Raw genomic sequence first — 27,861 nt, forward strand, 5'->3', positions numbered from 1 at the left:
CGGATCCTCCCGTAGGCAGTCGCTTAGCACTGTTCAGCGACACTTGGGAGTTTACCACCAGCGACTCTTGGGTAAGGGAGACCATAAGATACGGTCTCACTCTAGAATTTATAACCACCCCTCCAGACCGCTTTATTCAGTGTTCCACTTTAAGAAACACAAACAAGGCCGAGTTAGTATCCACGGCCATATCCCATCTGTTAGAAATAGAAGTCATAGAACCAGTACTGTGGGAACAGAGGGAACGGGGGTTTTACTCCATTCTGTTCGTGGTCCCCAAGGCCTCGGAGGGTTGGAGAGCCATATTGGATTTAAAGGGGCTCAATTACTTCCTAACCTACAGGAGGTTCAAGATGCAAATTCATTCTGGCCAGTATCAGGAAAGGGGATTTCCTATCTTCTGTAGACCTGACAGAGGCGTACCTCCACGCCCCTATCCTCCCACAACACCGCAGATTCCTCCGGTTTTGTTATGCGCACCGGCATTATCAGTACAGGGCTCTACCCTTTGGGCTTTCATCAGCTCCTCGGGTGTTCACAAAGATATTGGCAGTTTTGGCAGCCCGTCTCAGATTAATTCCAGTGCGTGTACAATGTTATCTGGACAATATAATTATCCAATCCAGTTCTTTCCGTTCCGTCCAATCAGTCCTACAACTAACAATCAATACTCTTCAGGAACATGGATTTTCCGTGAATTTCAAGAAGAGTCACACAACACCTTCAACTCGCCTCCTTCACCTAGGGGCGATTATAGACTCAAACCTTTGCAAGGTTTACCTCTCACAGTAGTGCAAGGACAGTATAAGGTCACTTGTCCACAGGATACGGAGAGAGAAGGTGGTTCCACTGGTCCAGCTGTCTCAGCTGTTGGGAAAGATGGTTTCCTATCTGGGATCGTTCTGTGGGCCAGACTACATTCCAGGGCCCTCCAGTGGTTCCTTCTTCCCTTCCAGAAGCGGAACATGAGTGCTTCCACAAGGAAGGTGAGGGTTCCACATCACACACTGTTGTCTCTTCTGTGGTGGATGTTGTCAGCAATGAACAGGGGATCCCTATTCAAGGAGCCTCCCTGGCTCACCTTGACTACGGATGTCAGCCTGTTCGGCTGGGGTGCTCACCTACAGACTCACATGGCACAGGGTCAATGGTCCCAGTCAGATTTATTGCACAACATAAATTGGCTGGAACTCAGAGCAATCCATCTGGCACTCCGTCAATTTGCCACCCTTGTGGCGGGAAAACACGTTCTTATTTTGACAGACAACGTAGCAGCCAAGGCCCATATCAACAGGCAAGGGGGGACTTGGTCGTGGGCTCTCATGTCGGAGGCCCTGGACCTGGGGCTATGGCAGAGTCCAACCTGGAATCTATCAGTGCGGAGCACATATCTGGGGAAGTGAATCGTCAAGCCAACTCACTGAGCAGGGTCACGGTCGACCACTCGGAATGGTGCCTGGACCCAGCCCAGTTCAGGGAAATCTCGGTCAGATTCAGACGACCACAAGTGGATCTGTTCGCCTCCCCAACAAACTCCCAACTCCCCAGGTACTTCACAAGATTTCCCTCACCGGGGGCAGAGGGAATGGATGCTCTCCGCAGCAATTGGCCCAAAGGGTTCCTTTATGCCTTTCCTCTACTTCCCCTAATTCCAGCGACCATCCGCAAGCTTCTCCAGGAACAGGCGGAAGTTATCTTAGTTGTCCCACACTGGCCAAGGTGATTGTGGTTTGCCGACCTCGTGGACTTGTCTCTCTCCCCGCCGTGGAAGATTCCACCGGGCCGCGTCTCTCTTAGTCAAGGGAGACTTCAACACCCAGAGCCCCAGTGGCTTCAAGTAGCCGCTTGGCACTTGAGCGGGAGAGTTTAGCCAGGCAGTGCTATTCGTCTGGGGTGATCTCCATGATCCAAGCCACAAAGCGGCCCTCGACCAATAGGATCTATGATGCCATGTGGAAGAATTTCTGCACGTAGTGTAATACACATAATCTTAGACCGTTGGAAGTCACTATTCCTGACATTTTAGACTACCTTTTGGAGGGCCTGAATAAGGGTCTATCACATAGTACCATCCGCAGACAGGTTGCGGCCTTGTCAACTCACGTGTGACAATCTAGTCCCATTATCGTAGCACCCTGCGGTTGCCGCCTTTCTAAAAGGGGTGGTTAACATTAAGCCTCCTGCGGTGCATCGCTATCTCTCATGGGACTTACCTACGATGTTACAGGCCCTCATGATGTCACCGTTCAAACCCATCCGGTCTTGCTCACTTCACTTCCTTTCTCTGAAGGTTGCCTTTCTGGTAGCCATCACATCGGCAAGACGTATTTCGGAACTGGCCGCTCTCTCGGTAAGAAGCGACCTGTGTATTTTTCTGGATGACAGAGTGGTCCTTAGATTGGACCCTTCTTTCATTCCGAAAGTCAATACCTGGTTCCATAGGTCTCAGGATTTGATTCTTCCAGACTTTTGTCCCAACCCGTCACATCGCTTGGAGAGGCTGTGGCACAAGTTAGATGTGCGCAGGGCTCTGCACCACTATGTTAAGCGCACTGCAGCTTTTCACAAGTCGGAGGCCCTGTTTGTGTCTTTCCAGCCCTCTTCCATGGGTAAGAAGGTAACGTCTTCAACCATTGGAAGATGGATCAGGGCTTGCATTGCTCACGCCTATAGATCCCAGTCTCTCCCTGTGCCTACAAACGTCACCGCTCATTCTACACGCAGTGTGGCCACATCGGCGGCCTGGTCTACCCAGGCTTCTGTTGAGGAGATCTGTAGGGCAGCAACCTCTTCGTTTATAAGGCATTACAAACTTGATAGGTTTGCTGCGGCGGAGGCCTCATTTGGTAGAAGGGTTTTGCAGCAGGTAGTTTCCTCACAAGGGACACATGCCTAGACTTTCCCTCCCTGTAGGGACATGGATGGCTTTGGTATGTCCCACCGGTGGATGCTACATTCATCATGCTGGAGAAGGGGCGTTGTCTTACCTGAACGCCTTTTCTCAGCATGATGATGTAGCATCCACACCCGCAGTCTAGGCAGGTGTAATTACAGGAGGAGCCATTGTGTCAGACTTCGTCATGGATGCTTTGCCTCGTCAAAACTGGGGAAGGCACCGCCCAAGGGAGGCATGGCTAAAGTTCTGACTCAGTCTCATCTGAGCAGGAAGGCTGAGATTACCCACCGGTGGATGCTACATCTTCATGCTGAGAAAAGGCATTCAGGTAAGACAACGCCCCTTTTCTTATTTTCCCCACAACAACAACCCTGTGAGGTAGATTGAGCTGAGAGAGAGGGACTGGCCGAAAGTTGCCCAGCTGACTAAGGCAGGACTAGTGTGTTGAAAACACTCAACAATAAAAAGAAACTTCCTGACAGTTAGAACAATTAATCAATGGAACAACCTGCCTCCAGAAGCTGTGAATGCTCCAACACTGGAAGTTTTTAAGAAGAGATTGGACAGCCATTTGTCTGAAATTGTATAGGGTTTCCTGCCTAAGCAGGGGTTGGACTAGATGACCTCCAAGGTCCCTTCCAACTTTATTATTATTATAAAATCTTCACCCTTCTTTATAGGAAACTCCTCATTGGACATAAAGGCAGTGTCTCACCTTCACAGTGACAACTGACATTCAGTGGTGTTTTATGTTTGATCTCCCATGAGTTGCAAGTTCAATAAGGCACAGCACTGATATTAATTTGAGAAAGACTGAAATACTGTTCTAGCACTGGCTTCTTCGGAGCGGCTGCCTATTCAGGAACCACTTTGTTATAGCTGCTGAATCATTCAAAGAATATCATAAACCGATTGCAGAAACTTTACTAAAAGGGTGGGGTCCACAGTTCGCTGAAACCTGGTTAGGAAACTGTGTTTTGTATCTAATTCTGATGACTTCGTAAGTAGGCAGCTGGTGCAGGCAGTTAATGTTTTGTTTTCTGCTCTAAATGGTTTTCCTCTGAAAGTGCTGATATATACAGTATACACTGTTTTGAAGCTAAGTGAGTTCTGCTTTATACTGTTAAGTTTTCAACAGAAGTAGTTGTGTGTTACGCTGGTGACGAAGCAAACAAAAAACCCTTGTGTTTTCAGCATAGCACACAAGCCAGCTAAAGCCTTCAAGCCTTCAAAACATCCTGAGCAGACCAAAAGACCCAACAGCCCCAGAAGAAAAAACAGGAATTATCTACAACATACAAAATAAGGACTGCAACAACCACAATGTAGGACAAACAGGCAGAAGACTGGCAAAATGCATCCATGAACCCCAAATAGCAGTCAGGAGAGTTGATAAATTCTTTAATTTCACCACATATAGACAGATTTAACCATAGTTTAGTTGGAAAAATGTGACCATCCTGGACCAAGCCAAGTCCAAAAACGCCAGGGAATTTCTAGAAGCCTAGGACTCAGACAAATCATAGACATTAACAACATCTATAGATTATGCAAAAGAGACTATCACCCAGACCAAAAAGGAACAAAAGACCCTAGTACCTCTTCACCAGCAATCAGCACCCAGACCAGCATAGATTAACTCCGAGGTTAACATCAGACCAACCATCAAGTAAGCAATACCCCAATCAAGGAACTGCCAAAGAAGCCAACAGCTCAACCTCTAAGACCATCCTCACCAACACCAGACAGACAAGCCGCTAGAATATAAACTGACAGCAAATAGCTCTCCTTACTAGCACTGATAATGTTACCTAGTTTGGGTAATGAAACATCTGCAGGAAAACAAGCCAGCTCAGAGAGCACCAAGGACCCCTCAACCCTTGAGTTTGAGGGCATCTTCAAGACTACCATGTAGGCTTTTTTTAGATGTTAGTCTACCATTAGGATAAAACAAAAGTGATCCTTGAACTGTGCCGATTCCAGCCAGATTCAAATTTTAAAATCAGGACTGGCATTTTGAATTGGGTCCAGAAATGATATGTATGGATGGGGAGGGGGGGGAATCACATAAGTCCTTGATTTATGACTGTAACTGAGCCCAGAATTTCCCTTCCCATCCCCCCCTCCATTCCCTCTTCCCTCTTTCTTCTTTCCCCATATTCCAATAAGTAAGCATATTTTTCCATTTTAATTCAAGCCAGGGAACCATGGTTAACAATTTCAGGGTTTAAATCCAGTGTTATAGCTACAATTGTTCAAAAGCCACAAACTAGTCTCAAGTTGAATGAACTGGGAAACTCAAGTAACTGAAGACTTGGCTTGTCTCCCAGCACATAACAAGGGCAGAAACAGCGTGCTCTCTACTGGGAACACATGTTTTCAGCTTTAATAAGCTAAGTTGTGATTGTCCAAGTGCCCATTTCCCTCCCCTCCCCATACTTGGGAAGAACGAATATTGGAAAGCACAGTATACATTTAAACATTTTAAACATTCCCTAGAATTTGAATAAAACTTCAGATTGTTAGAGTGCAGTGTTTTGACTGTTAGATTGAGAAGACTTAGGCATTTTTTTTAAACCGCACAACAGATTTACAAATCCACTTTTGCTAGAAGAATAGGTTGTAGTTAGTGTGGGCACAGCCAGCTGCAACTGTTTTGCCATATGGCCAATTTGGGGAATTAACTGTCCTTTGAACACCCTAATCATTTTAAGCATACACAAGCAGTACCTGGCAAGATTTTTGTGCCAGATACTGTGAATAAACACAGCTCTGTGGAACGGCATCAAGGGCATATTTGGCATGGTTTTGAATAGTAGCAGTGTCTAGAATTTAAACACTTTCTTTATGCAAGAGCTATTTGTATGGCAAAGGCGTCACACTAACATTTATACAGTTCTGACATGCTGTTCCAAATCTTTTTTTTTTAGCAGCCTCATTTCTGTTTGTGACTTGTTAGCAGAAGGCCAGTTTAATTTCATGTGAAAAGTTTAGAGTGCCTTGTGTAAGTAACTTCATTACGACAGACTTGAGTAAATATTGTAGACTATTTGAAAATTTAAAAGTAAAGAGGCCCCTTTGTCCCAAAAAACTGAAGAGGTTGCACAAATTAAAAGACATTCCTGTAAAAGGTAAGAGATGGAGGATAAATCCCATCAGGTATCTCTTTGGATAAAATATCCCTGATATCAACAGGTATATGTAACTTGGTGTCATGTTGAACATGATTGTTGTCATGCTTGGATCTCTAATATTTTTTTATAATCACTGATAGTCTGGATTTTTGCTGGGAACAGAGTTACTTATTTGGATTAATACTATTTCACAATCTGTCCGAAAGTCTCTGTTTCTCTTTCTTGCGGCATTGTACATAGTTTCTCCCTTTAGGGTCAATACCTTTTGAATGACTAAATTGTGGGAAGTGTTCCAGTAAACCTATAGTGAGTCCATATTGTCCCTTGAACTGCAGCTGTGAATGCTGAGGTCTGTGTTTCCCAATGTTGACAACTTTATGATGCCTGGACTTCAAGTCCCAGAATTCTCCAGCCAGCATGCTGACTGGGAAATTCTGGGAGTTGAAGTCTACACATTATAAAGTTCCCAAGGTTGAGAAACACTGGCTTAGGTACTGGTAGTCCTCAATGTATGACCACAGTTGGGACCAGAATTTCCATTGCTAAGCAAGACAGTTACATTGTGCCTAATTTTATAACATTTTTTGCCATGGTTGTTAAGCAAACCATTGCAGTTCTTAAGACAATCATGCAGTCATTAAGCGAATCCAGCTTCCTTCATTGATTTTGACTTATCGGAAGCAGATTGGGAAGATCAGAAGCCTGGATTCTGAAATTCTTGTAAATATATGCCAGTTGCCAAACTACTGAATTTTGATCATGAAGCTGTAGAGACTAGACATTCACCTGTCTGAGACGGTATTGGTTCTCCTGCTTGAGCAGGGGGCTGGACTAGAAGACCTCCAAGGTCTCTTCCAGCTTCTGTTCTGTTCTAATAAGGAATGGGATTTGGTGGGGGTGTTCTTGGAGATCCTTTGGCTGAATGGTTTACCATTCCCTACTAGCACTGATGATGTTATCTAGTTTGGGTAAGGAAACATCTTCAAAACAAACAGTTAAGCTCAGAGAGCACCAAGGACTCCTCATTTCAGCCCTGACTTGCAAGTGTTCTCCTTTGTCAAAACCATATATTGGTCTGATTATAAAGTTGAGAAAGAATGTTCTAGATTGTCTTTTAGAATTTTCTGGACAACACAACTGCTGACCTGCTTAGCACAATGAATGTGGTAACTTTCCAGTGCCCCAGAAAGGAATATCCATTAAAATATGCATTAGAATATCAAAACTTTTATCTTTAATATGGCAGAAGATTTTATTTATATGCAAGGAATTATTATGGCTACTTCTCTGAACTTCCTTATTAGTAACACCTGAAACATTTCCTATTTTCTGCATTTTAAGGCCAGCTCCCTTGTGGAAAGCCGTTCTGTTTTCTTGCTTCGATTGCTGTTCTTCCTTAGGCAATTGTGCATAGCGAGCAAAGTACCAATTTTGCGGTTATGTAGGAAAATTGGTAATTGGCCTTTCTGCAAGTATGTCAAACTTTCTGGCGAAGATTATTATGCAGGAAGCTAAATTTCAACATAACATCCAAATCAATTCTGTCAGCTTTCTGAAGCGTAAGCTGAAAAGAATGTGGCCGATTCAGGCCACATTTATTCTGAACAAGTGGTAACCTGCAGTGGTTTTGGCATGGTTTTACTGTAGACCAGTGTTTCCCAACTCTTAGCTATTTTAAGATGTGTGGACTTCAACTCCCAAAATTCTCCAGCTAGCATGGGAAATGGTTGGCTGGGGAATTCTGGGAGTTGAAGTTCACAGATGTTAAAATGACCAAGGTTGGACACTCCTGCCTTAAAGTTCCATTTTCATTTCATTTGTCCCCAGAACATTAGTCCATTAGGATCATCCAGCTAGCAAACTTGAGATGGAGAGTACAGGTAGTCCTCGATTTATGATCACAATTGAGCACAAAATTTATGTTACTAAGTGAGACATTTGTTAGAGTTTTGCTCCATTTTACAACTTTTCTTGCCACCGTTGTAAAGTGAATCATTGCAGCTGTTAAATTAGTAAACTGGTTGTTGTGAATCTGACTTCCCCATTGACTTTGCTTGTCAGAAGGTTGCAAAAGTTGATCACGTGACCCCAAGACATTACAGCCGTACTAAATATGAGTCAGTTGCCAAGCATCATTTGACCATGGGGATGCTGCAACGGTCGTAAGTGTGAAAAACGGTCATAAGTCACTTTTTACAGTGCCTTTGTAACTTTTGAAGGTCACTAAATGAACTTTTGTAAGTCGAGGTCTACCTGTAGTATGATTTCTGGAGAGGAATTGTTGTGATAGCCTCTCACAGCTACTTTCTACTTTCTCTCAGCTTTCTCCTCAGTAGGAAGAGTTCCTGAAGGGATTCATTTTCCAAGCATAAAAAAGCTTCTAGAGTCAGGGGTAGGCAACCTTAGTTTTTTTATGACTCGTGGACTTCAACTCCCAAAATTCTTGAGCCGGCTCTCATAAAAGAGCCAAGGTTGCCTACTCCTGGTCTACACGGTGCATGGATTTTACATATCTCCTCCTCTGATCCTAGGCAGCCATGCTGAGGGGAAAGGGAGAGTTTCCAAGCTGAGCCATGCTGGCTCAGGAATTCTAGGAGTTGAAGTCCACAAGTCATAAAAGAGCCAAGGTTGCCTACCCCTGCTCTAGGTAGAAGCTGGGTAAACATTCTTAAAAAGGAAGTGAAATTCTACTTTAGAAGAGTAGAAACAGAACTGGAATGTGGATCATAATGAAACCACAGCAAGAATATTTAGTGTGACTTTATTTTTCTGTTTCATGGGTTTGTATTTCTGGTTTAGAGTATGAGCTGCTAGAACAGTGGTTCTCAACCTTTTTAATGCCGCGACCCCCAACCGGTCGTAAGTCGAGGACTACTCAAACGGTCATAAGTTGAGGACTTTCCCTGCCCAGGAGTGCTGCGCATGCGTGGTGCCGCCCCCTGCGCCGGCCGTAGCTGGCAAGCGGCAGAGATGGAGCAGGCCGACCACTGGCTGGGCCACCAACTGGTCCAGCCCAAGGGAGGTAAGGCACCCGCCGGGCCCCATGCGCGTCAGCAACCGTCCCTGTGCCCACCGGCCTGCCACCTCCCACCCCTGGCCCTCTTTTACTTACATTTTTAGTAGTTGCTCAACAGGGAGGGGTGGAAACTTCCAGACAGCTCGCCTTCGCTGCAGACAACTTGCAGCACCGTTTGCAGAATGGGACTTTTGGCGGGCTCAGCAGGGCAGAGACAGCTGGACAATTCCTATTGGCTTTTGAAAGCCAATAGAATTAGACTCTATTCAAGAGAGTCTATTCTATTGGCTTTCAAAAGCCAATAGAATAAAAGGGAGTAGCACAGCTAAGGAAAAGAAGGAAAAAAGGGCGGACTGCGTTGTTTGGCGACCCCTGTGAAATGCTCGTTCGACCCCAAATGGGGTCGCGACCCACAGGTTGAGAACCACTGTGCTAGAATATGTCCCTTTCACGGTTTCGTGGCATTGGAAGGGACCACAAGAATCATTTAGACCAGGGTTTCTCAACCTTGGCAACTTTATGATGTGTGACTAGAGTTCTTTCCTTTTATAAAGTGCTCAGTTTGGGATGTTCACCAAGTTTATGTTCAATATAATTGGACGTTTTTTCTGATTGTTTTTCTTTTTCTTTTGTAGGACTGGCTCAGCTCCTCCACACAACTCACGATGTCACAGGAAACGGAAGATACCATTGGTAGGTGCTCTTCTGGGAGTTCAGATTGACTATTTCTGATTCATTGATTACCTAATCTTTGAAGTGGGGGCTTTTTAACTGAGTTTTGAGAGTTTTAATGTGCTGTGCAAATGTGTTATATTTTGAATAGGGTAGTTATTTTTATTACAATTAAATACTTCATAGAGGTGTGTTGTTGGTGGTGCCTGAAGAATTGGGTTGTTGCGATATAGCTTTGAAACAGGAATTCTTTGCAAGAAAGTTGCTGTTGTCTTAATTTTATTACTCTCTTTAGTTTTGCTTTTTATAATTTATAATTGATTCAGAAAAACAAACGTCCAATGCTTTGTGTCTGTGTACAAATGTTAGCTTTTAACATATTACAATTATAAATTAACCAGGTATTATTACACAAAAATAGTTAACCTTTTTCCTAATTGAAGAAGATGCTGATCATTAAATTTATTTGTGCCAAGAAAGCTTAAGTTTTAGACATATTTCATAATTTAGTAAGTTTGATCAAATACTATGAATCAAATGCCTGACCCTATACACAAATCTATATTAGTAATGGTTGTCAGGAGAAAATTAATTACTATATATTGCTTTAGAGTAGGGGCGTCAAAGTGCCGGCCTGCGGGCCAGTTGCATCATACAGAGGCCGCGCTCACCTCAGCTCTAGCAATACAAAAAAAGTTGCGACACATCATGACACATTATGTGATGCAGTGAATTTGACACCTGTGCTTTAGAGCTTTCAAATTTTGACTTTGAAAAGTCTGGAATAACTTTTCTCCTTTGGTTTCAACAATATGCAATACACAATTTCAAAAACCTCTACAAATACTGGAGTAAGTTCATAAAACCCACCACTGGACTACAGTACGGTATCTACTTTGTGCTTGGAAGTCAGTTGATAGGAGTGAAAGCTTGTATTCTCCAGCATGATGAGTGTAGAATCCACCGGATGGGTAATTTCAGCCTTCCTGCTCAGAAGAGACTAGGTCAGAACTTTGGCCATGCCTCCCTCTGGGTGTGTCTTCCCAGTTTTGACTTAGTCTCAGGCTCAGTAGGGCGCAGTTTTTTTGGCTTCTTAGCTAGGCTAGGTTAATTAGTTTCTAATTGAATTCTATTTGTATCTAATTGACTTTAAATTTATTAGGCTGTATTTGAATTGGGTTGTCTTTTATTTGGAACTAAATTTGAAAAAAATTGAACATTGAAATTTGAATCAGGCCTTCTGGCCTCAAGCCCAACAGGCTCCTGTGGAAAAGGCTGCAGGGCGTTCTCTCAGAAGGGGCTTTCGTCTCCTAATCTGCAAATCAGCGGTGTAGCGGACCTGCCGACCAGCTAGCTTTCGGCGATTGGAGTCTTGGAGACTCAGCAAATTCAGAGGCTTCCCTCTCGGCTTTGTCGGCACGAGGCTTCTTGCAGTTTCAGAACTGGCATCGCAGCGGAGGTAGCGCGCCTAATAGCAAGTGCTTTCTGGGGAAAATTGCTTTAATTATATTGGCCGTTTTAAAGTCTGTTTTTGGCAGGGGGTTTCAATTCCCTTCTATTCCCCTCTTTGGCGGGATCGCCCTTCTTGAGAGGCACTAAACGGTCGCAGTCGCCATTTTAACCGTGTGCTCTGCTGGCGGTCGCCATATTGAGTGGGTCATCAACAACGGCCACCATTTTGGAGAGTGTATTTTAGGCAGCCGCCATTTTGAATGTGTCTCTGAGCACGGAAGCCATTTTGAGGGACCTTGTGTTCCTCGCAAGTGTACTGAGGCCCGCTTTTTATTACCACTGGTCTGCCTTGTCAGTCCTTTCACTGGGGGGAAGTTTCAGCGTGTCATCAGACTCGCAGAGCTGATTCCTGATCCGTATTCTCTGTGTTATTATCCTAACTACTCATTGTGTTCTATCACATAGCCTCGTTTTCTGGGGTGAGTTGAGCGAAGGGGAATTATTTAACTCCATCTGTTACAATTAGTGTGTGGCATTTGTCACAGGCCTGGACAGGCAGCTCTAGGGAGCTGTCTGGCTGTCCTTTGCCATTGCTGTTGTACAGAGCGAGGATCGGTTTTCTATCTCTGTCAACTAGATCTGCATGTTTGGGTTCCCCCCACTTCTGGATATCTCCTACTCGGATTATCTAGACTGCAATGGCAGACAGTTCCTCGCCCCAGGTATCACAGGGCTCTGGTATTCCTCCTGCACAAACAAAGCGCAGATCTACTGATTTGGACACAGGGGGGAAAGAAAAAGGCCAAAATAAAACACATTTCTACCAAAGAGCCCTCAAAGTCAGCCGAGCGAGAAGCCTCGAGGAGACATTTGGCATTGGAAAAGGAAATCTCCAAAGCCCAAAGGCTCAAGTCCAGTGAAGCTGAAGTGGTTCCCCCCGTTCCATTGGACACTCCTACATCTGAGCCTCATTTGTACCTTCTCATGACGTTCCAAGGGCTTGGTCTCCTCAGGGGGAAACTGTGCAGGCTGGTCCTCCTCGCTCCTCATCATCATCCACGTTTATTCCAGCTGAGGCTGGTGCTAGTTATATGGAACAAGGGGATATGTGGTCAGCTGAGTTTCAGTCCTTCATGCACAATGCATTTATGCAATTCATGTCTTCTAGGGAACAACGACCTTTTCAACCACCACCACCTCCTTCTATACCTCCTTCTCATGCGGGACATACCACAGTCCCTGGTTCAGGTGTTTCCGAGACTTCTTCCCAGCTAGGGGAGGAGGAGTCTATTGACCTGGAGATAGCTGACATGCTCATGTCAGAGGATGAGGAGGCAGCGCCTGAACAGGAGCCAACTTCGGTGCTATTTGACCCATCTCTTTTCAGGTCTTTACTGTTAAAGGTCGTTACCATGTCAACCTCTCTTTGGTACAGGAGGAGAAACCTTCTATCTCCACCAGTCAGGAATCTAACCCTTTGTTCGTAGAACAGGTGGTGGAGGACAAACAGATTCCTTGTCCACAGGTTTTCCGCACTACAGTGGAGAAACAGTGGTCATCCATGGCCATTCTGCCTTCTCCTAATAGTACTGAGAAGAAACTATTCAATGTTTCTTCTTCTTTTGCTTCCCTCTTGGAGGTACCTTCAGTTGATACTCCTCTGTTTTCCACATCTGCTATTCTAGGGGATATGGCTGAGGCCCTGAAAGCGGAGGACAAAAAGTTTGAATTCTCTCTCCGCCGGGCGCACCAGGCTTCGGCATGGGCGATAAAGGCCGCGACTTCATCCTCTTTCTTTGCCAGGGCATCGATCATGTGACTTCGCGAACTTCAGACAATTGTTCCACCGGATCAGGTTCGAACACATCAGACACTAGGGAAGCTAGTGGCCGCTTCAGAGTACATTGCAGACGCTTCTCTTCATTCGACCAGGTACTCTGCCAGATCCATTGCAGCCACGGTTGCCTCTCGAAGGCTACTATAGCTGAAACAGTGGAGAATGGACTTGAAGTCAAAGTGGCGCTTGTCCACGTCCAGATATAGCGGTACACAGTTGTTCAGGCCAATCCTTGAACCGCACATTATTGAGGGCAAGGATAAACGTAAGATTCTGGCTCACCCCTCCAAATGATCAGATAGGCGGCCCCAACAGGAGTTCCGTAGGCAGGCCTTCCATCCCAGTGGTTCCTGGGAGTGGAGACAGCCCTTTCGGGCAGGGCAGTCCTGGGATTGGTCAAGAGGCTCGCAATCCTTTCTCCCCAGACAGGATCGTCTGCAGGACCGCCAGAGCATGGGAGTCAAGGGACAATTCCAATCTAAGCATCCCTTCAGGGGATTGGGCGGTTGCCCTTATAGGCTGTCTAAGTGATGCCAAGGAGGACTCTCCCATTGGGGGTCGTCTGGCGCTGTTCAGCGACATTTGGGAGGCGACCACCACCGACTCTTGGGTAAGGGGAAACTGTCAAGTATGGTTTCACTCTAGAGTTCTACTCTACTCCTCCAGACCGCTTCTTACAGCGTCCATTGTCACGAAACGCAACCAAAGCAAAATTGGTAGCCACGGCCATCTCCCATCTGTTAGAAATCAAAGCCATAGAACCAGTACCACGGGATCAAGAAGGAAAGGGGTTTTACTCCATTCTGTTCATGGTCCCCAAAGCCTCAGGAGGATGGAGGGCAATATTGGACTTAAAGGGTCTGAATTACTTCTTAACCTACAGGAGGTTCAAGATGCAGACCCTAAAGTCCATTCTCGCTAGTATCAGGAAAGGGGATTTCCTCTCATCCATCGATCTAACAGAGGCGTACTTACACATCTTGATACTTCCAGAACACCGCAGGTTCCTCCGGTTTTGCTACCACACCGGCTCTTCTAATACAGAGCTCTTCCCTTTGGTCTATCTTCAGCTTCAAGGATTTTCACAAAAATCTTGGCAGTCTTGGCAGCTCACCTCAGGATGATGCCAGTGCGTGTGCAATGCTATCTAGACGACATTCTAGTTCAGTCCAGTTCCTTCCATTCGGCCCAGTCAGACCTGGAAGTCACGATACATACACTTCAGGCTCACGGGTTCTCAGTGAACTTCAAGAAGAGCCACATGATCCCCACAAAGCATCTCCTACATCTTGGGGCAATCATAGATTCGGACCTTTGCAAGGTCTATCTTTCACAGGAACGTCGGGTCAGCATCCGAAAGCTGGTACATCAGGTTCGGAGGGACAAAACAGTGCCCCTGGTACAGCTGTCCCAACTCTTGGGAAAGATGGTTTCTTGCATGGGGATTGTTCCGTGGGCCAGGCTTCACTCAAGACGTCTTCAATGGTTCCTCCTTCCCTTTCAGAAACAGAACCTCAATTCCTCCAACAGAAGGATCAGGGTTCCTCACCACACTTTGGTATCCCTCCTGTGGTGGGCCTCATCCGCAATGAACAAGGGGACCATCTTCAAGGAGCCCCTCCGGCTCACCAGGACCAGAGACGCCAGTCTGTTCGGTTGGGGTGCCCACCTTCAAACTCATCTGGCCCAGAGACAGTAGTCCCGGTCGGACCTAGCTCACAATATAAATTGGCTCGAACTCAGGGCCATACACTTAGCACTCCGACCGTTTTCCTCCCTAGTGACGGGACAGCACGTCCTGATCCTGATGGACAACGTGGCTGCCAAAGCTCACGTCAACAAGCAGGGAGGGACCCGGTCCTGGTCGCTCATGCAGGAGGCCTTGGATCTAGGGCTGTGGGCAGAGTCCAACCTGGGGTCAATCAGGGCGGAACACATTTCGGGGGAGGCAAATCGACAAGCAGATTCCCTGAGCAGGGTCACAGTGGACCACTCAGAGTGGCGACTAGACCCGGCACTGTTCAGGGATATCTCGATAAGGTTCGGTCGTCCACATCTGGATCTCTTTGCCTCCTTATTGAACACTCAACTTCCCAGGTTCTTCTTCAGGTTCCCGACATGGGGAGCGGAGGAAACGGACGCCCTCCAGTGCCAGTGTCCGGGGGGGGGTCTACTTTATGCCTTTCCTCCCCTTCTGTTGTTACAGGCAACCATCCGCAAGCTGATTCAGGAAAGGGCGGAGGTAATCTTGATTGCTCCACATTGGCCAAGGTGTCCGTGGTTTGCCGACCTTGTGGATCTATCGCTCTCACCACCGTGGAGGATTTCCCTGGACCGAGTGGCTCTCAGCCAAGGGAACCTTCAGCATCCAGATCCACAGTGGCTCCAGTTGGCCGCCTGGCACTTGAGCGGGAAAGTTTAGCTAGGCAATCCTATTCGTCTGGGGTGATCTTGATGATTCAAGTCTCAAGGCACCCCTCGACTAATAGGATTTATGACGCCACATGGAGAAACTTCTGCGCGTGGTGCACTAAACAAAATCTCAGGCCGCTCTCAGTCATAATTCCCAATATTTGCTGGAAGGTATGAACAAAGGTTTATTACCCAGTACCATCCGCAGGCAGGTCGCGGCCCTATCAACGGTCCTTACCTGTGACAACTTGGTTCCTTTGTCGCAACATCCGGCAGTTAGTGCCTTCCTAAAAGGGGTGGTTAACACTAGACTGCCCGTGGTACATCGCTATCCATCTTGGGACCTACTTAAGGTGATGAAGGCTCTGATCTCTCCTCCATTTGAACCTCTCAGTTCTTGTTCTCTGCATTTTCTGTCTTTGAAAGCGGCATTCCTGGTAGCCATAACATCGGCTAGAAGGATATCGGAATTGGCCGCACTTTCAGTTAGGAGTGATTTGTGTACATTTTTTGAGGATAGGGTGGTCCTCAGATTGGACCCTTCCTTCATTCCAAAGGTTAATACCTTGTTTCACAGGTCCCAAGACTTAGTTCTCTCAAATTTCTGTCCGAATCCTTCACATAGTCTAGAACAACAGTGGCATGAATTGGACGTACGCAGGGTTCTGCGTCACTATGTCAAGCGAACCTCTGCCTTTCGCAAGTTGGAGGCCTTATTCGTGTCCTTCCAACCCTCAGCCATGGGTCATAAGGTTTGTTCTTCGACCACTGGTAGGTGGATAAGGGCATGCATTGCTCGGGCCTATCTTTCTCAGTCACTTCCAGTTCCTGCACATATTACGGCCCACTCGACGTGCAGCGCAGCTGCATCTGCTGCTTGGTCCACACAGGCTTCGGTCGAGGAGATTTGTAGGGCAGCGACGTGGTCCTCCCCTTCCGCATTTGTCAGGCATTATAGGATAGATAGGTTTGCAGCAGCGGAGGCCGCGTTTGGCAGACGGGTCCTACAATAGGTTGTTTCTTCTCAGGGGACACAAGCCTAGATTCCCCCCCCCCCCGTAGGGACATGAGTGGCTTTGGTATGTCCCATCCGGTGGATTCTATACTCTTCATGCTGGAGAAGGGGCATTGTCTTACCTGAATGCCTTTTCTCAGCATGATGATGTAGAATCCACACCCTCCCGTTAGGGCAGTGTAGGCAGGTGTCACGGTGATTGGAGCCATTGCACCGGACTTCGTCAGGGATGCTTCGCCTCGTCAAAACTGGGAAGACACACCCAGAGGGAGGCGTGGTCAAAGTTTTGACCTAGTCTCTTCTGAGCAGGAAGGCTGAAATTACTCATCCGGTGGATTCTACATCATCATGCTGAGGGGCGTTCAGGTAAGACAACGCCCCTTTTATATGCAGAAGATATGGTTTCTAAAATACCCAAGATAGGAACATCTCCTGTCTGAAATGCTGGTATGATGTTGTCAGGCTGTGTGAAAACAGTACAATTACATTATTGGCAATTTCCTATTAGTAAGAAGAGATGATGAGTTAAATTTTAAACACAGTGGTTCCTCCACAACTTGGTTTACACATTTTGTCAAGCTATGATTTTAAATAAGCCACAATTGGCTTTGACTTTTTTTATTGGCGTGCCTTTGAGCACTCCAATAAATAAAATAATTTTAACCACTTTGGATTGATTATAATGCAGTATTACAGGCTAACTCCCTGCTCACTGCCAGAAGTTCTATTCTGACTGGCTCAAGGTTGAGTCAGCCTTCTATCCTTCCAAGGTCAGTAAAATGAGGACCCAGATTGTTGGGGGGTGATATGCTGACTTTGTCAACTGCTTAGAGAGGGCTATAAACCACCATGAAGTGGTATATAAATTTAAGTGCTATTGCTTTTAAATCACTATTGATTCCTGACAACAGCCTGGAGAAATCCCTGCAGTTTTCTTGAGAAGTTTTAGTGGTTTGCCATTGCCTGCCTCCTAGGGTTGAGAAAGAATGAGTCGCCCAAGGTCACCCAGCTGATTTCGTGCCTAAGGCAGGATTAAAACTCACAGTCTCCTGATTTCGTTACGTATGCCGCCCCATTAAACCTTCTACTCTGCACTGCTTTTTTAAATTGCGGATAGTCCTTGCTTAGCCATTGGGGCCAGCAGCTCTGTCATTAAGCAACACGTTTGCTAAATGAAATATTATGTGACTGAAACAGACTCATGATGTCACTTCCCTTTCAGTTGTTAAGCAAGTCACCTCCGATCATTAAGCAAGATAATCACGTGACTACAACTTGTAATTTTACTGCTGGCTTGCCACATTGACCCTGGCTGTGAAGCGTGCAGATGATGATCACATACGTATATCACGGTATACTGCAATGGTTGTAAATGCCTGCCAGTGTGAAATGTTGACCATATGACTACAGGAATCTCTGATGATTGTAAATTGGTTAGGGTCGGTCCTAAAGTTACTCTTTCAGTGCTGTGATAAATTTGAATGGTCACAAAACAGGGTAGAGGTTAAGCAAGATCTACCTGTACAGAGGTTGTGACTTGCCTGGTTAGCTAGATTTTGCAGTCACAAATACACAATATGTGTCAGAATCCAATTATATTTCATCTCTAGTTATCAATTATAGAAAACCCTATTTCTGCCTTCTATGGATTCTGTCATACGATGAAGGGAAGGGGGTGAAAAAGGGGCTTTATGGCCCTCACTTCCTTCGGTGCACTTCAAAGGAACTGGATGTGTGTATCACCAAAAGAACTAACCATAACAATGGGGCTATTACCTTTCATGTAGTTTTCTCTGAAGAAAGGAACTGGATGTGTGTATCACCAAAAGGACTAACTATAACAATGGGGCTATTACCTTTCATGTAGTTTTCTCTGAAGTCTCCACCCAGCTGGCAGTAAGGAAAAGGGGGTGGGAGTGTAATGCCTGAGACTGTCGCTGGAAGTAGGGGGTGATTGGGTGGGGCTACTGGGGAACCCCTTAAAACCTTGAATGAGAGAGCTTGGACCCCAAGTCCTGTCTAGAATGCCTGCAACCATTTTCTCTTAATAAAGGATGCCTGTTGGAAGAATTATTCCAAGAATTCTGTCTTCTTAAGATGCAAAGTAGGGTGGGTCCTTACATTAGACAGGACTTGCAGAATTAATCCACCTGGAAGGGAGACCCTTGCCAGGGGATTTTGCAAAAATTTGCCATGTCAGACAATGGAGCAAGAAAGGGGGAAAACACTCTGGAAAGAGAGCCGCTGCCCCAACTGGAACCTTGCCGGATGTTGGGATCTGAGAGGTCAGATTACTCAGGAGAAGAAGTAGTGGAGACACGGGACCACAAGCCTCGCTGGTCAATGGGCGTTGGAAAGAAAAGTGAATGGGGAAAGGAATCAAGAAAGGTGACCCTGAGACGGGGGGCCAAGCAACCAGAATGGAAGCAGGAGATGGAGAAATCCCTGCACGCAAGTGAAGAGGGAGAAAGCTGAGCATCGTACTCAGACTGGATCCTAGAGAAAGCTATTGACCTGATGAAGAGAACTCTCAACTCCCTAGGAGAGGAGAATCCTGAGCCCTACGGCCGCCTCAGCTCCTGGAGCCGCAAAGGGAGAGACACCGCGGGGGAAGTGGAACCTGCAACCCCGGGGACATCTGCTGATCCAGTAGTCCCCACCCCCTACCGAACCACAGATGGCGATCTGGACGGAAGACACTACCACCAACAATGGAGGCACTGATCCATTCCAAGACGTCCGCCGTTGGAGATGAAATTCAAAGGGGAGCCAACACGCTTGGGGTTTTTCCTAACCCAAGTCCTCAGCTACATGGAGGAATATGGGCGGGACATCCCCAGCGACAAAGCCCGCATCCGGATCGTGCAATCTGCCCTGGACGGACTGGCTGCAGATTGGGTGATGAACTTGCATGACTCCAATGCCCCAGAACTCAGCGACTTCAACTGTTTCATGTCCTCTCTGAGAAGACGATTTGAAGACCCCCTGGCTGATCGCAAAGCCCACGAAAGGATAAAAACGATGAGGCAAGGCAAACGCCCAGTGGCTGAATATACACAAGAATTCCGGGCCATTGCCAGCAAACTGAACTGGCCAAAAGACATCCTCCTTAGCCATTTCAAAGACGGACTAAATTATGACTTCTATGACGCTTGCCTGCCCCGAGGGGACCCACACCAACTTGAGGAATGGTACATCTTGGCAGAGGAAGCAGAGATCGACATATTGAAGAGACACCGCCGAGGAAAACAATGGAGCCGCTCCCCGCCTGAGTTGACACACGAACCAGTGAAACCATTGGCTACAGCCAAGAAGCAAATGGGGTGTTTCAAGTGCGGAAGAGAAGGGCATCGAGCTGTAGAATGCCGCTCCAAAGCCCCCCAGCACAACCCAGACAGATCCCCAATCAGCAAATCCGGAAAGTCTTCAGCTAAGCCAAAAGAAACTGCCATGAGAATGATGGAAATTGCGGAACCCCCCATTTCTGCTCATCAGGGGGAAAGAACTCCAGCCTACACCGCAGGGCCGGTGGACGCCTCAGATGACAGCTCGGAGGGCCAACCCCTGGTAAGTGGATGCATCGCACCCATCCTCAAGACAGTGACTATATTAATTTCCCCCATGCCCGAAGCCGTGAAGGTGAAAGCCTTAATAGACTCTGGCTGCACCCGCTGCCTCATTAGCCCGACACTAGTGGGGAATCTGGGCATTCCGTCGAAGAGACTGGAACAACCAATCTCATTTGGCCAGTTAGATGGATCCATAGCAGGGGGGGTGCCAGCTACCCTAGCCACTCTACCAATACACCTCTCCCTGGGCAAACATGAGGAGGACATAACGTTTGTGGTGACCCCAGGCATGGAATGCCCAATGATTCTAGGGATGGAATGGTTGAAAAAAATGGAACCCCTGGGTAAATTGGAGGACGACAGAAATCAAATTCCCGAAGGGGGACCCTATGGACTTAAAATCCCAAGGGGGGCTACCAGAATCAAGAATAGAAAAAGCATCCATGGGAGAGGAAAAGGGACTAACAGAAATACCAGAGGAATACAGAGACCTTGCTGAAGTTTTCAGTGAGGAGAGGGCAAATGAGCTCCCCCCCCCACCGACCCACAGACTGTACCATTGAATTCAAGCCTGGGGCAAAACTCCCGAAGCCCAGATTATACTCCATGAGCCCAAAGGAGAAGGAGGAAATGGAAAGATTCATTAAAAAAAAACCTAGAGAGAGGTTTCATTGAGCCAGCCAAGACTAAAGTGGCTGCCCCGGTCCTCTTTAGAGAGAAGGATGGCTCTTTACGCTTATGCGTGGATTATAGGGCCCTGAATACAATCAGTGAAAGCAACCTATACCCTCTGCCCCTCATGAAAGACATGCTGTCACACCTCTCGAAAGGGAATTTTTTTTTTCTAAACTAGACCTAAGGGAAGCTTACTATCGCGTGAGAATTAAGGAAGGGGACGAATGGAAGACCGCATTTAACTGCCCCATGGGGTGCTATCAATTCAAAGTCTTGCCATTTGGATTACAAGGGGGCCCTGCAGTCTTTATGCAATTAATCAATGACGTTCTAAGGGAGCACCTGTTTAAGGGGGTCCTTGTTTACTTGGACGACATTCTTATCTTCACCGAAACAAAAGAGGAACATGTCAACCTTGTCAGAGCAGTTTTAAAGAAACTGCGAGCCGCCCACCTATATGCCAAACTCTCAAAATGCGAAAAGGATAGGCTACCTAGGTTATCACATATCCCCCCAGGGCATTGAAATGGACCCAGAGAAGGTCAGAGCATTATTAGATTGGGCACCACCCTGCACAAGAAAGCAACTACAAAGGTAGTTGGGCTTTGCAAACTTTTACCACCAATTCATCCCCTCATTTGCCCAGATAGCCTTGCCCCTCACTAACTTACTAAAAACGAAGGGAGCATCCTCAGTAAAACCTAGCCAGCCACTAACATGGACAATGGAGTGCCAAGCAGCGTTTGAGAGACTAAAGAGACTTTTTTCTGCCAAACCAGTACTAAGGCACCCAGACATGGACAAGCCCTTCGTAATACAGGCAGATGCAAGTGATGTGGCAGTGGGGGCTGTTCTATTACAAGAAAATGATGATGGAGTATTGCAACCCTGTGCATATACATCCAAGAAACTCACGGAAACAGAATAGCGCTGGCCTGTATGGGAGAAGGAGGCATACGGGATACGTTGGGCATTACTCATGTGGCAACAGTTCCTGGAAGGCAACAAAATCCCCTTCCAGGTGTGAACTGATCACAAAAATTTGGAAGCCCTGAAAGCGCCCAGGATACTCAATCCCAAACAAGCCCGCTGGTCCCAGCATTTTCCCCAGTTCCAATTTAAGCTCAAACATTTACCAGGGAGAAAGAACTTCCTGGCAGATGCTCTATCTCGCATGCCCCAATATAACAGCGCATGAACCACAGACTCTAAACCAATGATGGCAGAGTCACAACTGGCAGCACCAGTAACCATAAGAACCCAAGCTAAATTAAAACCACAACTGGACAGCCAAATTGGAATTGAATTCCGAAAAAGTTTGGAAAAAGATGAATGGTTCCAGAAAAACAAAAATGTGTGCACAATGAGAGATGGGTTGCCTTGGGTAGGGGAAAAGTTATATATACCAACAATCCAAAGAGTCACTTTCATGCAGCTTTGCCATGACACAAAATCAGCAGGGCATTTTGGATTTGTAAAAACTTTACACTTAATTAAACGGCAATTTTGGTGGCATCAATAAAAAAGGACATAGAAAGTTATGTAGCCAGCTGCCCAAAATGTGCGACTGCAAAGAGGTTGCAAGGGAAATTGCCAGGACTATTACAAACAGTGGCAAATCCCTCAGCCCCCTGGAGGGAAATAGCCATGGATTTTATAGTGGAATTGCCAGAAAGCAATGGGAATACTGTTGTCTGGACGGTCATGGACTTGTTTTCCAAACAGGTGCACTTTATCCCTTGCCAAAAGATTCCCACTGCAAAAGCCTTAGCAAAACTTTTCGTCCAGCACATTTACAGATTGCATGGGGCACCCCAATGCATCATCTCTGATAGGGGAGTGCAATTTACATCTGCATTTTGGAAGGAATTTTTATCCCTCTTAGGGACCACTCAGGGACTGACATCTAGCCATCACCCTCAGTCAGATGGACAAACAGAACGTTGTCATTCAGTACTTGAGCAATATTTGAGATGTTTTTTGAATTTCCAGCAAAATGATTGGATGGACTTACTCCCTTTTGCAGAAGTTGCCTACAATAATGCAGTCCACTCCAGCACAGGCTACGCTCCTTTTCAAATAACCAACGGTCAAAGTTTCAACCCCATGCCAGAATTAACCTCAAACAAACCAACGATCCTATCACTGAAAGAATGGATGGAACAATTACAAGACACCTGGCCAATAGTTAGAAAAGCACTAGATGAAGCTAGGTAAGCATACAAAGCACAAGCCGATAAAAAAAGGGTTGAGCCTACACCATTCATTATAGGAGAAATGGTGTACTTATCTACAAAATACCTAAAGTCCCTACAGCCCTGTAAAAAACTTGGACCAATATATATAGGGCCTTTTCCAATTAAAAGAATCATAAACCCAGTAACAACAGAATTAGAATTACCCAAAAATCTCAGGCAAATACACCCAATTTTTCATTGCAGCTTGCTGAAAAGAGAGCGTCAGTCATCGCTACGGCCAAAAATCCCCCCCCCCACCTCCAATCCTGGTGGAGGGCGAACAGCACTTCGAAATAAAGGAAATCCTTGACTCTAGGAGATATCATGGAGCGACTCAGTACCTAGTTGCCTGGAAACACCTCCCTTCCTCACAAAACGAGTGGGTCCATAAATGTCATGTCAGAGCCCCAAAGCTATTAAAGAAGTTTCACACAGAATATCCTAACAAGCCTGACTAACTTTTATACCTGTTTTGTTTTCTTTCAGGTGGATCTGTCGTATTTTTGAGGGGGCAGGATGTCAGAATCCAATTATATTTCATCTCTAGTTATCAATTATAGAAAACCCCATTTCTGCCTTCTATGGATTCTGTCATACAATGAAGGGGAGGGGGTGAACAAAGGGGCTTTATGGCCCTCACTTCCTTCGGTACACTTCAAAGGAACTGGATGTGTGTATCACCAAAAGAACTAACCATAACAATGGGGCTATTACCTTTCATGTAGTTTTCTCTGAAGTCTCCATCCAGCCGGCAGTAAGGAAAAGGGGGTGGGAGTGTAATGCCTGAGACTGTCGCTGGAAGAAGGGGGTGATTGGGTGGGGCTACTGGGGAACCCCTTAAAACTTGAATGGGAGAGCTTGGACCCCAAGTCCTGTCTAGAACGCCTGCAACCATTTTCTCTTAATAAAGGATGCCTGTTGGAAGAATTATTCCAAGAGTTCTGTCTTCTTAAGATGCAAAGTGGGGTGGGTCCTTACAGTATGGCTGTTTTGCTGTCCCACTGATGCTGCAGTCGAGGGGGCTGTGAATCAGGAGGCGCTACTCTGTGGGGCATGATCCAGATCATCCTAATGGGAGGGGGTGTTTTGAAAAAGGCCACTTTGGGACACCACAGCAGTTGGTCTCCAAAGCTCTAATGAACTGGTTGATGCCTCCTGTGGCTTCTTGCCTATTCTAGAGTCTGTACACTGAAATCTCTTCAGTTGATACAACAGAGCTGCTATTATGTCCTGTGATTGTTCTTTTAATTGAACGTTCTGGTGCTTGATAATGTCGTCTTTCCTCTTGAGGTTTTTGTCAAGCTGTTCTGTGGCATGAGCTCGGATAATACAATAAGCAACAATAGCAGCAGAACTGTCAACCACTGGTTATGTTTAAAGTCTTCCCTAGAGGGCAGCAATGAAATCCTGGCTTGAGGATTTACAATCAGTGCTCAAATGTGTGCAGTTTTGGAATTTGAAGTTTTGAAAAGGGCCACTCAAAATAGTCCAATACAGGAGAGATTGTAGCTCATTTCCAGGATTTGGTGATTTTGCTAGATTTTTTTTAAAAGAACACTTGTTTTCTTTTTAATTTATTTTGAAGGCCTCTGGATGGCGTCAGGTGGTGTGCTGATGGTAGATGCTGTCCCCTGAGATATACCATCAACTGCTAACATTTCATACTAAATAATTTTATGCCAAGATCTTAACATTGTTTGGTCCTCTTATCAAAATGCTGCTGTTCCAGTTGTACTTGCCAGTTTGACAAGCCACAAGTTGGCTTTCATATCAGTGTTTCAAGTTGGTCCTGTTACACATGGCTGATTTATCTGGTGTTACTGTGCTATTGCATTGTGTTATTGTGCTGTTATATTCTCAAGGCACTAGAGGGCATACATGACTTAATATTTTGTCCCGAAGGTGCTTATCCAAAAGGCAACTGGACTTCCTTGATTTTTTTTCTTGAAAAAATTTGGCTTCTCATCCAAAGAGCTTCTTCAGATCTGAAGATGAGAAGCAAAATGTTTCCAAGGAAGTCCTGTTACTTTTTGGAAAAGCACTTTTGGGACAATCATGACCTGGATGATTGAGAATCTCCCTAGAGACTTAAAATTTTGTTTCAGTACAAGGGTCAGTTAGAATTTTGATGGAAAAGCTGTTTACTATGGTGGCTTCTTGTTGTTAAAATACAAACTCTTTGGGGGATTGAAGCAAGTCTTCTTCTTAATTTAGGATTTGTGTGGTTAAAATGTATTCATTTACCTGGGATTTTTAATTCTGTTATTTGAATTCATGTTTTGCATCTCCATGCTTTTAGTGTTATTTTACAGATATTCTTATCTTGTAATTTACTGTACCTTTAACCAGCCTTCTTTAATTTTCAGAGAAGTCAGTGACACACTGTATAGCGTTTCTGAACTGGAAGGGCCCAAAAAGCCCCAGGAAACCAACAAACAAAGGTTATACTTCTGGTGTGATTATAGCAATTTTTTATGGATTTTGCTAAAACTTATGGTTGTAAGTAAATGTATTAATACTAAAAACATTAGTAAATTTGAATGACAATTTTTCAGGGCAGTCTTCTTTCCTTGATAATTTTAACCAGTTGTAAAGGGGCGTGTGTGATAAATCATTATTCTCTTGAAATGCAGAGTGTCTTAATTGGATTGATGGGTGTAGATGCTGATTTGAATAAATAGAATTCTTCATGGAATAGCCAGGAAATTTAGGACAAGTGGGAATTAAAATTCTTTTCAGCAGCTTCAAATGGTATAATTGTGGGGAGGTATTTCCGTTAGATCCCAAACAATTTTTGCTGATTTGCTATTTCAGTTGTTGTACCAGGGCATTTTGTGATTTTTCACATATTGTGGGGTAATTCCCACATAAAAATGAATTCATGGGGGCTTCCTGTCAGCTCTCTTATTCAGATGTGTTCCAAGAATTGTTGTCACAGGACAAAACAAAAAGGTGCTTGTGTGTTTTTATTAAGTGTTCAGGATTCACAGAAAGGCATTTCTTGCAGAGAGACCCCTTATTCTTGATGAGACAACATTTTTAAAAATGTAAATACATGGCCAGCTTAATGAGAGCCAGTTTGGTGTAGTGCTTAAGGTGCTGGCCTAGAAACCAGGAGACTGTGAGTTCTAGTTCCGCCTTAGGCATGAAAGTCAGCTGGGTGACTCTGGGCCAATCACCAGGAGACTGTGAGTTCTAATCCTGTCTTAAGCAAATAAGCCAGCTGGGTGACTTTAAGCCAGTCATTGTCTCTCAGCTCACAGGCTTGTTCTGGAGAAACTAGGAGGTGGAAGAAGTACTATGTATGTTCACCACCTTGAGTTATTTATAAAGTGATAAAGGCAGGATAATAAATAAATAATGTCCCCATTGCTATTTAGCTTCCTCTGACATGACTTCGCAACTAACAACAACAACAAAGGAGTCACACCAATCAGTGCAAAATAAGAATCAGTGTGGTGCCTTCCATTACCTAAATGGGAATTCTAAAAGTTGCAGGTCCTGGTACATCTGGAGAGTTGAATAAATCTTCTGTAAAGTCACCAGGTTCCTCTTGGAAGTCTTGCTGAACAAGCATTTAGAAACTGCCAGGACCAGAGGGCTGTCATATACAAATGCTAACCTTTTCCCTAATTAAATAATCAGGAACAGCCTTCTGGTATGCAAAGAATGAGCACTTGGAAATATGATTGCTGAGTCACTATTCCGATTAAATTACCCAAGTTAGATTTTGCATTGGCCAACCCAGAAGACCGGTGAGAAATTACTCTAATTAAGAGACATCAAGTTGGTCATTAAGTATGGGGAAACTCCATCCATTGTCTAAGAAAAATCCACTGGAAGAACATATACAGCCCAAGATGTATACCTTGTACAATATAGCGATGATTACGGCTACTTTACCAGTGTTAGCACAGCTGCAGCATTTTAAATCCGCAAATTAAACCCTATTGTGTGTTTTATTGCCTTCTTACTTGGCCATTGAAGATAATGGCATAATCCATAGCGGCCTATTTTGGAGACATTCACATTCCATTAATCTCTCCTCTTCCTTCTCCAATTCTGATGCAATACAATACTATGGCAAAATTATTCGTCTCTCATTTTAGAGATTGCTCATTCTAAAATTTTTAGCCTAAAAGTTTCAAAGGAAAGCACGTGGCTGAATATTCCTTAGGAGTCATTACTTGAGAAATATGGTAACAAACCCAGCTAAGAAAGGAAATTCAGAGCAAAGTTGCAGAGCAAGTATTATTCACAAGTACTGTGTAATTCCAGAGGTATTTTTCTACTATCATAGAATCATAGGACTGGAAGAGATTTCAGAGGTCTTGTAGTCCAACCCCTGCCCAGGGCAGGAATCCTTATTCTATTGCAGACAAATGGTTGAAAACCTTTAGTGATGGTGGTGTCTCTATGTCATGTGTTTATCAGAAAAGCAACCATTTTGGGTTAAATTGCCATACAACAATGCTACTGCTAGATGCCATTACTAGGAAGACTTTCTTCTGGGTTCCTCCCAAGGGGACCTGTAAAACTGATGAAATTATTGTTATCTGCCTAAAAAATGGCAGGTTACAAATCAGAATGGATGACTTTATGTCAATATAATACCATGATAGTATTTAGCTCTTTAGAGAGCCTAAAGCTTTCACATTTATTATCTGAATGTTGTAGAAGTGATTAAGAACAGATTCAGCCATAGGCATCTTCTGTGATAAGGGGATAGGCGTGGGAAAAAAAATTGGCCTGAGGATTTGGAGTGTTGTCAACTTATAGACAATATGGACAACTGCCTAAATGGTATGGCATCACCTTGTGTTCTTGTTTCTATATGGGGAGGGAAACGATTGAGCAAGAGGGAGGCTAAACCTTAATAAGCTAACAAGATCATAGTTGAGGTGAAATCAGATTGTTCACGTTTAGTTCTTAATTCAGCTATGTTC

The 27,861-nt window shown here is 45.1% G+C and overlaps 1 protein-coding gene across 5 annotated transcripts in view; it reads left to right on the plus strand.

Moving 5' to 3' along the window:
- The window catches only part of PHACTR4 (phosphatase and actin regulator 4), a 90,607-nt gene that overhangs the window by 11,321 nt on the left and 51,425 nt on the right, over positions 1-27,861 (plus strand). For all 5 annotated transcript variants that reach the window (XM_039334281.1, XM_039334277.1, XM_039334282.1 and 2 more), the window contains one exon: positions 9,682-9,739. In XM_039334281.1, coding sequence (XP_039190215.1) covers positions 9,712-9,739 — 28 coding nt within the window. In that variant the 5' untranslated portion in view covers positions 9,682-9,711. The remainder of the gene's footprint in view (positions 1-9,681; positions 9,740-27,861) is intronic.

The sequence above is a fragment of the Crotalus tigris genome, unplaced genomic scaffold (genome assembly GCF_016545835.1).
Source record: "Crotalus tigris isolate CLP2741 ecotype Arizona unplaced genomic scaffold, ASM1654583v1 scf7180000017628.32516253702:7417878, whole genome shotgun sequence".
Taxonomy (NCBI): domain Eukaryota; kingdom Metazoa; phylum Chordata; class Lepidosauria; order Squamata; family Viperidae; genus Crotalus; species Crotalus tigris.